General features: G+C 43.1%; 1 protein-coding gene and 1 long non-coding RNA gene across 2 annotated transcripts in view; one reads left to right on the top strand and one right to left on the bottom strand.

Moving 5' to 3' along the window:
- The first annotated feature begins 656 nt into the window (after positions 1 to 656).
- LOC133468379 (NHS-like protein 1) overlaps positions 657 to 13466 on the top strand; it is a 75102-nt gene continuing 62292 nt past the window's right edge. Inside the window, 1 exon segment of the mRNA XM_061754215.1 lies at positions 657 to 1754. Within this exon segment, the coding sequence (XP_061610199.1) occupies positions 1466 to 1754 (289 nt within the window). The 5' untranslated portion in view covers positions 657 to 1465.
- On the bottom strand, positions 6904 to 7721 carry LOC133468385 (uncharacterized). Its single transcript, XR_009785489.1, has 3 exons — positions 7634 to 7721; positions 7403 to 7550; positions 6904 to 6978 (listed from the first exon to the last, which is right to left on the bottom strand). It is a non-coding gene; the product is annotated as an uncharacterized LOC133468385 (long non-coding RNA).

The following is a 13466-nucleotide window of genomic DNA, read 5'->3' as shown; positions in this document are numbered from 1 at the left end:
AAAAAAAAAAAAGAAAAAAAAGGAGCAGTTAGTTGTATGCAATGGTTGGAATGCCAGGTGGTGCACTGGATAAACACGTGCAAGCTGCGAGGAGAAAGAAATCACAGCACAAGTGTTAGAGAATGTGGAGCAGTAACTTTAAAAAAAAGAAAGAAGGTATGAGTAAACGACAACTTTCATATTTTGTTGTTCTAAGGTTACTTTAATTGCGCTGCAAGCTATCCTGCAGGTGCTAAGAAAGTATGCTTGGTTGTTAGTTAACATGTCGACAGTTTCATTTACTAGTAGTTAAATGTTGAAATTACAACAGTAAGCAGTAATACACACTACCAATCTTCCAACGTTGAATGATAGAATATGTTTGTGTGTCTTTATATATATATATATATATGTGTATGTAGTCTTTAGTAACGTTCGCGTTTCGTTGCTAGCCTAGCCTGCTGCTAACTCGACAAGCTACAACGACAACGTGACAGCAAGGTTTGTATTCAATTAGCAATATAAAGAAGGATATATGTGATTTTAAAAAAGTGTTGTTTTAATTTAAAGAGTTTTAATACATTAAGTCGCTTTATAATTGAATTTAAAGCGTTTTACTCAATGTACAAGCTAGCTCTTCGTTTTGGGGGGGGGGGGTCACGTGCCAGCTGTTATTTTAATTACATTGTTTTATGTTTTAATGAGTTACGGATCGTTTTTGCGTAAAAAAAGTGACTATACGTTTAGTAATGTTAAATTGAGTGAAATAAATACATGTTGTAATGGTGTGTGGTGTTTTCCACAGTTTGGTACACTCTATTATGAAACGCTGTACCTTAAATCGAGTATACAACAATTTTCCTACGTATTAATAATTTTCCGCAGTTAGGTTTATTTAAAATGTGAATTCATTGGCTGGCTGGATGGATGGATAGTTTAATAATTTGTGGGTAGGTGATTGCTTTAAAAAAACATTTTATAGAATCTATGTTATTTTATTTAACCTTTACTGGAGTGTTTTTGCTTCTCAAGTCAGAGTGAGTTGTAAACAAATCTAACATCCACATGTACTGCTGCGAAATGGGAAAGAATCAATGCAATTTCATCGCCCAACTCTTCAAAAATTTGATTGTGCAGCAGAGAAGGTTCAATTTCGACATGGACGCCAGTCCTGGTTTTGTCAACTTCCTCCGTTCAGGTAAAGTTGAGCTTTGTCTGTCTCCGGTTCCAGTGTCCTACAGGTGGTTGTTGGTGTTCTCCGGGTTTTTCTTTTGACCCTTCCCTGACTTTTCCTTGTGTGTTTTTCTCCCTTCTGCCAGCAGCCAGCACTCGGCACGGCCGGGGTGAATTTGAATTTGAATGTGAATAGACGAGTCCAGCTGCACGAAGATGGCGCGATCGCAGGATTACGTTCAAATTGCGTGGACCGCGCCTTTCTAGTCTCCGCAAATCTGTTTTCAAAAGTCCCCCTGAGACAATCTGGACGATGCCTTTCCACCAGAGGAGCGTGGAGCCGCGGCGAGTGAGCAGGTTGCCGGCCCGGGGCAAGGCGAGGAGAGCGGCGGCGCCGTTCGCGTCGCTGGCCGAGGTGGGCTGTCACACGCTCGGCAACGTCATCCGCCAACTGGCCGACCTCTCCCGCCTGGCCGCCGACGTCTTCCTGGGCATCGAGTCGGAGGCGGCCGCGGTGGCCCGGAGGTCGTGGCGGCTCCAGGGGCGCCTGCGCACGCTGCACGCCCGAGTCGGCGTCCTGGAGCCCAAGAGAGTCCCGATCCGTAAGTTGTGCCACATTCGTGCCGCTCTGCACTCACCAAAACAATCGTTGGAAATGCACATTTCAACGGCTGAACTTAGTGCAAAACCTTTGACTCCAAGTACCAGACACAGCATTGTACATATGACGTAGTAATAGCCCAAGTGTTCATCAAAAGGGAGACGGATTGTATTCCGCAAAAGTGTATTTATCGTTGTAAGCAACTGTAACATACACAATAAAACAAAAGGAGGATAGGAAAAAATGGGCACCCAAGTCATGATTAAATGTACACAAATGTATTGCACATATTCAATGAAAATACTTTCATACTTTGTACTTCAATTGTGAAAGATGAATGCAATATATTGTACCAGCACTTAAATGTTAAATACAACTGAACCGTGCCTAAAAAAATGTACTGTACTGGATTAAAAAAAAAAAAAAAAAAAACAGGAAGTATCCGTAGCTTCAAGCCTCATTCAAATATGTTTGATTTATATTGCTTGTTTTAAATGTTACACATTTGATTTGTATTTAATTAGGTGAATCTTGCCAGCACGGTGAGAGACTGGTTAGCAGATCTGCCTCACAGTTCTGGGGATCGGGGTTCAAATCCCGGCCCTGCCTGTGTGGCGTTTGCATGTTCTCCCCGTGCCTGCGTGGCTTTTCTCCGGGCACTCCAGTTTCCTCCCACATCCCCAAAACATGCATGTTAGGTTAATTGGAAACTCTAAATTGCTCGTCGGTGTGAATGTGAGCGCGAATGATAGTTCGTTTCTAGATGCCCTGCGATTGGCTGGCGACCGGTTCAGGGTGTACCCCGCCTCTCGCCCGAAGATAGCTGGCATAGGCGCCAGCAGCCCGCGACCCACGTGAGGTAAGCGGTGAAGAAAATGGATGGATGCATGGGTGAATCTTTCGCGTATCTCTAGAGCAGGGGTCTGGAAGTTCTTGCACTGGAAGTTCTTGCTCACTATACTGCACAACTGCAGTCACATACATTTGGACTCCTACAAACGTGCAATATGCACATACTACACCACGCTGCACACTGTTTCATCCTTTTCAGAGCAATAATTTAACATGGAATTCTATTTTTTTTCATCTCAAAAATGGACATTTCAACTCCCAAATGTACTACAACATATGTACTGTACAGTGTATGTACACAAATAATAACAGACCCAAGAAACATACCACGAAAGCAATATGACAGTCAACGATGCCTCGAAAGTTGGCCCGCCACCCACTTGGGGTTCCCAGACCCGCATGTTGGGAACCTGCGCTTTGCGAGAATGGAGTTTCTTTCCTGTGGAACTCGCGTTGTGCAGCGTGAGGAGAAAATGGGCCCGTTCCGCAAGTTTCTGAGAATCTCATTCCTATCTTGTGTGCCAGCTATGGTTTCCCTCTGCAGAACATTCAGACTGTACAAAGATCACAAAGCTCAGGTTGACTAACACGGTCAGAGGTATTCATGTAACAATATCTTTATTATTGTGTGAATGGAGACGTGCTCCACATTCACATTTCAAATGTGTTTTTTCCCCCACTGTGAATAATGGAAAGAGTCTGACAGCATCTTCAAACCTTTATCAACTGTACGGACCTGTTTTTTAAAGTATTATTTTAACATTCCTAGCTGTCGTACAGCTCAAGTCAACTTAACTTTTTTTATAGAGCACTTTAAAAAACAACCACAGTGGTAACAAAGTGCTTTACATAAATACAAAGCGACATAAAAGGCAATGATGAAAAGATAACAATAATAAAAATAGTGAATAAAGTAGGTGGGTGGAAATAGATAAAATATTCCTTGTTGATAAAAATATACCTCTTTAACAAAGAGCTTTTTACAAGTAATAAGTAATTTGTAATAATGCAAATATTAGACTGAATTTGCTGCTGAGTGAGCCGCGTCACATTAATGCTGATTATGCATAATGCGGCCCATTTTCTGTCTCACTAAGTTGGAGTTCCTGTTCTGTTCTTATTTTCCACATGTACCAAAATTGGTACTCTTCTGTTGTGCTATCACAAAAAATAACATTTTCCGCCTCAACGTTACTTAGTTTAAGATGCTTTCACATAAAAATGAAAGAAGTTTACTACTGTCAAAAAACAAAACAAAAAACAGGCTTCCTTAAAGTTGATAAGAACACTGAAGTCCAGAACCTAAACGAGGGCTTGCTGTACCAGTTTTCATTGGTCAGCAGCATGCTACAGTATTTTGAAAGGAACTTTGGAATAGGTTAGTAATAGCGCAACGAAACTCGGTCGTACGTTGTCAATATTTTGTCAGAAACGTAGAAAGTTTGCTTTTGTTGTGTTTTGGAAAGTAACAGCATTGGAGGTACGTGTTTTCCATTGGCCAGCAAACACTGTATCTTAGTCTGTTTCAGTCCTTAGCGCATCTCTAACTTCCATATTGCCGTCCCCAAACCTTGTACTAGTGAGCTGTCGCTGCCCTACTAATCCAAAACTTACATTAGTCGCTATGAAACTAATCTCATCACCAGCTCCGTTTGACAGTCTGGCGAGGCCGATCACCTCCAAGGTGACAGCGAGTAAAGCGGGAACCAGTGGCCAGTGTCTTCGGACCCCACGGCCCCGTTTGCGCGACTCGTGCTAACCGAGGCGTCGGCTTCCTGTCACAAGCGATGGATTTCCACGCAGCCGACTGACCATCTGTGCTCTTCAAAGGGAGCACAGGAAGCCGCCGTGTCTTCATTATGAACCCGCAAGGTGCCAAAGTTGTGATCATAAAACCCTTTAACTCCCGTCGTGACGTTTGTTGTTTGGCCGTCCCTGCCCACAGCGGTTATACATTAACTCCGACTTTTGGCTTGTGCAATGGGGAATGTGGCAGCCTGTCACTCACTCGGATTCACTGCAGACACGCGCAGGGACGAGGGTCTCGCGCAGCTTATTTGTGAAATTCCGCTTTATAAACTAACAGATCCGTGTAGATGGCGGCGTCGCATCGCTTTGGGTTTGAGATCAGCCCAGCTTTTGAGTCGAAGGTAAAGTTTAGGAAGTGAATTTCGGCTTGTCTTGCAATTATGAGCTAGAAAAATTGCCAACAACTTGGAAGACGGACAAGTTTCACACTTGAACAGAGTGTGTGTATACTGTATATATATTGAATCAACAGAGTATATGTCGCAATTGTGGAAAACTCGACGCAGTTCATGTAAAAAAATAAAATAAAAGCCACTGACGTTTAACTCGAGTCGTGCAGTCACTCACATCGCGTTTCATATCTGTAAATAAATGCGAGGAACAAACTTTCATTCAAGTGAGTCTACTCTTTCTTTTAGTAGGTTATGTGATTATATTGTCACACAACACAATATTCTGTGGGTCTCTCAAGATCCGTCAAAATGCTCCAAAACAGCTGGCAATAGGAGCAACTGAATGACGACGAGACTTTGCTTTGTTCACCCCCTTGTTGTGTTTCCTTTGGTCAGGTGCGAACACCGTAATGGAGCGCTGGTGCGGACCAAACCAAACGCACCTAAACTAGCTTTGCTTGCGGTTAGAAAGCCCTAAAAAATGGTGGAATATGTCGCCAAGTAGGATCCAGAAGACAAACCCTTATTTAATTGCACGCAAGTTCTGACTCATTGTCTGTAGTTTCCTTTTAGCTTGTCTTGACTGTTGTGACTCACACACACACACACACACACACGACAGGCTGGGCAAACAGAGCCAAACAAATGCGACACGTGATGAGAAACTGATCGACTGTTACGCCACAAAGATGTGTTAAATGGGGCAGCCATTATGTGGCAGCTAATCTGCTGCGTTATCACATGCTGACCCTTTGCTGACCCATCTTTTTAAAAATTATTATTCACCCCTGGGAGTGCTTATATTTTTTTCAGAAGGAAGCGGGATTTTGTGTGTTTATTTTTGCATAATGGCATTTTGCGTGATTGAAATGAGTTTTTTTGTTGTTGTTTTTTTAAAATTGGAAAATGGAATTTACCGTCCATCCACTACTGGATGCATTGATGTGGAAGTACAGGTCAGAGGGGAACACCTGATGCTCAGGAGTCAAGAGTTTAAACAAAGTCGTTTATCAAGCTCAAGTTTCCCCTTGTGGGGTCCACACGGGTCACCTGTGCTCCGATTCGCTGCTCAAACATCCTCACACACACAGATGCAGTCACACAGTCAGTGTGCAAACAAAAACAAGAACAGTCCCTAAGTGCATCCACGGTGACATCATCTGTGGGAGTAGTTTCCACAGACGAGCAGTGAGTCAAGTTCATAGTAGTTACAGTATACTGAATGCATAGTAGCACACAGCACCGACTTCATGTATTTTTAATGAGAGTGTACAGTCAAGTCAACCTTCACTTTTAGTCCTGTTAGAGACCAAGAGGCAAATTGTACACACCCCAACTAAAATTTTTTTTGAGCTTATATTAATAGAAGTGCTGGGGGAAAAAAATCAAGAAAGAAAAAGAAAGTTCCACCCGGAACCATGTTTGCGTCGCTGGAACCAGTGTTTCACACGGACATTTATTGCAGATGGACGCAGGGTTGGGATAAACTGATAAACTTTGCCAAAAACGACAGAGGAGCGTCTGTACGTGATTTTTCAAGACAGTATTAGATGTGTAATGTACATATAACTTGATGTATGAGTGGTAGTGAATGGTAGATAGCGTGTTTTTTTTTTTAAACTAAAATGATAATCACTAGCTAATCACAAATGCTAACCATTAGCAAAGGCTGATTTTGTTTTCTCAAATTCTGTACGGAGTTTATACCATACACTCAGTATCGACATATGCAGTTTAAAAAGGTCCTCATAAATGAGAATAAAATATGTTTGTAGTTTAAAAAAAAATATATATTTTTTTTTCGGCGAGGGTTAACTGTATACTGTTTAGCCGCACTTGGCTTTCCAGTGAATTTCATTGTTAGCGTGTCTGCAAGCGGCTAATACAAGATTAATTATAGTTAACCGACAAGTTCCGCCTGTCATTTATTACTCACGTTAATAGGGGAGGGTTCTATTTTTACGTGGAAAGTAGGTCGTAGTTGTAATAAAGGTTAATTGGCAGCTAGGAGCACCTTTTGTGCCAGTCCTGTCGGAAAGCCTCAACTCTCACTGGAGCCGTTGGAATAGACGCTCGCTCAGAATCTAGACAATCCTGCTGACCTGCTTCTAGACGTCGGTCATCATCTTGGCCCCTTTCACGCTGGCTGTAAAACTGCATCGATTGCTTTCACTGCAACAGGGTGGCAGAAGTGAGTGGGAGGTGTGAAACACACTCGAATTGTAGTACAGTGGACCCTCGTTATTCGTGGGGGTAAGAACTGGGCCAGCAGGCCGCCAATATCGAAAATCTGTGGATAATTGAAGCCCATTATAATTATATCCATTCATTCATGTGTTTTTGTTTTGTTTGTAAAACCCCAAAATGCTTGAAGATTCGGGGATAAACTGCCAGCAAGCATTTTCGGGGTAGGTCGCCCCCCTCCAAAAAAGAAAAAGAAAAATGAAAATATATTAAAAAAAATCTTTGACGAGGTGAATCCAGAGATGCTGAATCACAATTATGCGAGAGTCCACTGTATTCCCTTTCTCTGTCACAACTCTGATACGACCTCAGAAGGGGGGGGAATGGGCGGTCATTTATACAGAAAACCTACCTCGGAAAAACAGAAAAAGTCCCGATTTCTCTGTGTAAAAGAGGTCTCCTTTTTCCTGCAAGCATTTCTTCTGGCACCTCTCGGATATTTGTAGACGCTTACATCTGAAGCACGCCGTCACGTGTCTGCTCATTTGCACTTGACTTATCTGTTGACGCTCAGACGAGCTCTGATTATTATTGTTATGGTCGTCAACAAAATTGCTGATTGTGGCCTTGAAAACCTTCCTACCGTGTGTTTGTATACATAACACAGAATCCAGTCCAACCTCCTTACTCCCTTGTCCTTAAGTGTTCGGACCCTCGCTTCGTTCCCGCGTGACTCATTCCATGAAAAAGACTTTCCTCTCCGTCTTGCGGACGAGGTCGACCTCGTCCCACAGAGAACAACGGAGTCGGTTCAGGCTGGGCAGTGATGAAAAATGGGGAGGAAAAGAAAGAATAAGAAAAGGCCTGCAGCATTTCAACTAAGAGGAATCCAGCCATTGAACGCTCCCAGAGTTGTGTGTGTTTGAACTTGTAGCTGGCTCCTCTCACGCTTCCCCCGTGCCAAGGATTCAGGCGCTGTCCTGGCCGGGCCACAAAGCGCTTTTAGGGAGTGAAAGGTCCACGGGAGGACAGATTGACAGATGCCTCATGCATGCAAGCGTTGTTAGTCATGCAAAATGCGGTGTGAAGTGAAGAAAAAATGCGGCCTCAGAGATAGAACAACAACATTTACTGTATCCGCAAATCTGCGTTTTCACACAGAAACACAGCATCCCACAATCAGAGAATAAGATGATGCCAGAATCTGGTGATAAAATGCTTAGTTCCTCTCAACTCAATCACAACTTAGCCCAATCAGGCATTCCCTTTTACAAAGATGCTGCTTCCCCCTCTATTTTCACACCATCTGTAAGTTTTTTTTTTTTTTTTTTTGGGCCTCATCTCATGTACAGTTGTCTCTCACCATATCGCGGCTCACTTTTTGCAATCTCACAGCATTGCGGATTTTTAAATCGTACATGGCTAATTTTATAGCACAGGTTTTTCACTATTTCGCGGGATTTGCGGTGATCATTTTCCACACAGATTGTTACTGTAGACTCGCTTGGCAATAAGCGCAAGCCAGGATGAAAAAGTGCGTTAAAGACAGACAATATACTCGTAACAAGCACATTCATAGGCCACAACTGACGCTCGGAGGCCCAACACGCACACTAGGTAACGGTCAGCTAGTTAACAGTCTGCTGCTATCCTGAACCGACGACGGCCAACTCTTCACTCTCATTCGCTGACTCCGACGTCACTCGGCAGGCCAGGCCGCGCCTTTTAAAGCCACAGACATTCAAAGTCCAAGATACTGAAGTGTAGGGCGTGAGGATAGTGAGTGGAAGTGGATAGAAATGATACCTGCACCTCACATGCATATTTTGAATTGTTTTTTATGCATAAAGCTTTCAACTATTTAAATAATAAAATAAATACATGGTTGCTACTTCGCAAATTTCATATATCGCGCGGGGTTCTAGGATGTAACCCGAGGAACTGCATGCAAGGAACTACTGGACTGTATTGCATTATTAACATTCATTGTAACATTTCAGCCGTCAGCCGAATAACCGAAACCTTTTGTGAGTAGTTGCTGTCACCTGTATGAAAGCGTATCTGACGAGAACGTCGGACACTCGACACTCACTTCGGCACAACAACTTGACGAACAGGGACACGGTTTCAGAGGTCGTATCAGAGCTGCAATAGAAGCAGAACGTCGCAAAGTGTGTAAGCGTCCAAAGCCGGAAAAGTTTGCCCACAATGCCGTTGACAGCAACATAGAAAAAAAAAAACTGGGAGAATGCTCTCTTTTACAGGCAGTTTAAAAGATGGCAGTTGAAGTAAGCAAGTGATTGTTCCAGGCAGCGGGAAGATTTGGAAATGTAATCCCAGAGGTTGCGACCTCTGCTTAGGAGGAAGATTGAAGAGACGCAGTTTCACGTCTTTTGTCGACTGCATCGATCCCCACAGCCATTGTTTAGGCGAGCGAGAAGAATGTCCTAAATACCCCAATGTGTTTTCCTCTGGAGAGCCAAATCATTTGGCCGGCCACAGATCTCATGTGGAATCTGCTGGAAACAGACGAGCTCGCTTTGCCAGGATGAACAAAAGAGGTCTGAGAACATCTTTACAACTTGTGTCTTGCTTAAACCGATGCCACATGATCTTTCCCTCTTATTTCCTTTGTCCTCTTTTTTTCCCCCCCGCCTCCTTCTCTCGACCCCGCCGTCTTCCTGTTGTTTCACATGCGCCGCAGACCTTTGCCCTCTCTCCTCGTCCGGCCGCCCGGCCTCAGCGTAGGCACCTGCTCGACCTCCAGTTTTTCATTAGCTCTGGTCGCTTTCAGTTGCTATTACAGCAAATAACATATTTGAAATGAATTATGGTGTCATTCGCCGTCACTTCTTGTCAAACAGATGGACTCCCGTCACACAGGATCCAAATTGAAGTCTTTGGTTCACAAACCGATTGACAGTTGGACAACCGCTATTCGCAGGTGATGCGGACCGTGCCCGACCGCAAATAAATAGCAAGTTTCCGCAAATCATTAATGCTCCCGAATACGTGATGATCATTTTGAATAACATTTTGAATGCTTGCAAACAGCGAACCGCTTATAGCTAAGCACGGAGATGCACAATGTACTGTACAGTACCTGTACGTACACCTCAACAAGAATTTCTGTTGTGGTGCAGTCCAGTGTAAAACAATGAACTGAATGATTGCACAACAAAGCGCAGGAGCTGCGGCGGTGGCGGCCTGCGGCGGTGGGAAGCTCCTCCGAGTTAGCGTTAGAATGGCTAGCGCTTCAGTCTTTACTGACCCGAAACCGCCGGATCCTCACAGTGGTCGTGGATAGGTTTAGCGATGTTCCGCTGAGCTGTTGTTCCGGATTCCACTGGTTTGGATGCCGTGTTTAGACTAGCATTAGCCATGTACAGTAGCTATCCTCTCCTGCTGACTGTCAATCTGGATTTGTGATTGGATGAGCGAGTGTACAGCCTGTCGAAAAGTTTGCTGGCGTGGGGAACTAGTTAGATTTGTATTTGTATTTTGTATTTTTTTTTTAACACTCTTTCCTCGTGATGATGACGAACTGTAAGCCACTGAGAAAGTGTATCCCCGTGTCAGTGACATGCTATGACACAGCACCTGCTGGTTTGAAAGCTTCGCTGTAGGTCGTCACGCTCGGGATGTGTGCGCGCGTGCGTCAGGCTGGCAAACGGGTGTCCAGGTGCTATGTGACATACTATCAAGGTTCTTGTCGTCCTCCATATGTGCTCCAGTGCATTCAAAGCCTGTCAACACACACTCATACGTCCATACTGCATGTGTGCGGAGCCGATGACCGCTTGTGGAAAAATAAACGGCGTCGTTGCCGTCACATCTGTCACATGTGCCGCATAATATGCCAACACAAGCCGCCGCCTTCTAGGTTCTTTTTAGACGTTGCGAGTGGACAGACGCTCACGGGAAATTGTCGTCAATCCGTTTGCGGTTTGTCAGATGAGTCCGCGGAAAACAGCTGATACTTATTGGGAAAATGTTTTCTTCCTCTTAGCGCAATATGAGCGATATATTGTTTTCATTTTTGAGTGGAAATCAGAGGTTTTTACTCATCTACACACATCTGTTTCCTTCTATTTATTTTGAACAATTTTGAGCTCTACGACACACACTCTCCCAAAATTCTTTTTTGAAATTATGATTTATAATAGTTTTTTATTTATTAATTGTGTTTTAAATAATGTTTAAATGACTCTTGTCTACACTGTGCTTTTGCTTTTAATTTATTCTAAAATTCCCAATGTATTATTATATACTGCTTGGGCTTGTTTTCATGAACTTCCATCAGTGAACTATTAGCTTGCTGCACTGATGGGTCTGTTAATTAGATCAAGCAAGCAGCGCTAATGAGATTTTTCTTCTTTTGTTTTTGTCCCTCCTGAAGCGAACTGGCTGAGCATCCGTCTCACTTAGCAGCCAACCCGCACATTATACGTCGTGTGTGTTTGTGTCTGTCGCGGTGAAATGTGACGTATCTATCTTGTTATCGACTGTTATGTACAGTACAGTATTTCCCCAGAGGAGGACAGGGAATCCTTCATCTGTCACTGACATGTAGAGAAATGTAAATAAGTACCGGAAGTGTCGTTTACATTGTGTCGTCCCATCACTCATAGTAATAGTGTTGTTTGTGTGTGTTTACGCTCCTCTGTGGTTTGCCTGCAGGGTTTGTTGATGTGCAAAACATCTACTGTGTTTTCTACAGTCAGTGAGTCTTTCTTCTTTCTTTTTGAAAGGTTTTGTTGGTACACATAGGTGTGGCCCTTTTCGGTAAGGTGCACTCAAGGTAGGACACGTTGCCTTGCACGTGTTTGTGGTCTATGTAGAACAGGCCTTCGGGACTTCATACAAGGCAAAATGATACGAATAAAGTCGACAAACTCTTTAAAGATTTGTGATCGCGCCGCACGTGGGTGCCCCTGCGAGGGCTTTTGTACGATTGCGACGTGCCCCATTAGAAATGAAGACAGCCCGAAGAGACAAAATGACACACCTTGATCATGTTTACACTCAAGGAGAAGAAATAAAATGAAAATTAAAATTAGTTCTGACATGTCCATAATACAGTGGAATCTAAAAGGTGGTTCGATTTGGAGTCTGACCTAAGATTTTCCACAAAATCATGTGCAATGTATACGCCCCCCCCCCAAAAAAAAAAATCTAAAATGTATTACATGGTCATTGATTAAAATAGTAATCAGCAAAATCCTTTCGTACGTCACAAAAGCAAACGACGGTCATTTTCCCAAACTCTTTCGCAAAGATCTTGGAGCCATGAATGATGCAATAAACACAACGATGAGCTTACTGCGCAGTTTAGTAGGTGGAAATGAATCTGCATGCATTTACCTTCGTGCCTGACACAGTTCCTTCTGCACCAAAGCTTCACAGTGATCCATTTTTAGCATAACAAGCTTACTCAAATGTGTCTAAGTGATCTATTTTCACTTATTGTCTAAAAAAAATAAATAAATCCTACTATCAATCTCCGGGGCGATAAAATTTCGCAATTCCGAGTTAATAGATTTGTTCTTAAGCTATATGCAACACTTTAAATTAGTTGATAATGCCTAAAATAACAGACGTCGTTGGGATAGACCAATGGTATCGATTTGTGAAAGAAGTGACCCTATTTGGACAGTGACAATATGTAACACAATTATATTAAGGTGATGCTAATGTAGCACAGTGGCTAAGGACTACATGCATGAAAATGACCAGTGAAGCTTTTAACCTCAACAATCAGCACTTATTTTTGCTCCACTACGCACCAAGTAGCAAATTAGTAGGTTTACTTTGTTTTAGTTTCCTCATAGAGTTGCCGACAGTTTGGAACAGAGCAGATGAGCTCACTTGACAGTATTATATTTTCTACCGGGGTGAAAACAGGACGGAGCAACTTTAACTTGATGTTGAAAGTGATTCGAGATTGAATGATTGGCTGTTCTGCGTCACGTTTGCAGATACGTTCGTTCCCTTGACACTAATCCAGAGAGTATTGTTTTCATCGTCCAGCTGTTTTGTGACAACAATGTATGTGTGTGTGTGTGTGTACGGGAGGTCCTCCCGTGTGTACATGGCGAGAGCGACAGATTTTTCAAGTCACTGATGAGGATTAGGAGAAATCTCATTTCATACATGATCTAGGGAATGTGTAATCCCCTTCAGCTCTCTTTTGAGGCCGCACGTCTTTGCTTGTATTGCGCACGCCCCCTGAGCAAAACGATGCGCCATACTGGACTGTACATACAAAATGTGTGTGTCTTATTTGTCACTTGCAATGACAAAGGAGCACAAGTGATTAAGCTTAGCGGCGAGAACAGGTTGGGTGACATTTTGTGTACAAGGTGTATGAGGTTTACTTAACTGAGAGTGGGAAAATGGCTGTACGCAGGACTTCCATTTACTGTGATATGTTCCACACCCAGAAATCCATGAATTAGCGAGGCCATATAAAAAAA

This window comes from Phyllopteryx taeniolatus, chromosome 18 (assembly GCF_024500385.1).
Source record: "Phyllopteryx taeniolatus isolate TA_2022b chromosome 18, UOR_Ptae_1.2, whole genome shotgun sequence".
NCBI classification, from domain to species: Eukaryota; Metazoa; Chordata; class Actinopteri; order Syngnathiformes; family Syngnathidae; genus Phyllopteryx; species Phyllopteryx taeniolatus.
This window is presented reverse-complemented; position numbering and strand designations above follow the sequence as displayed.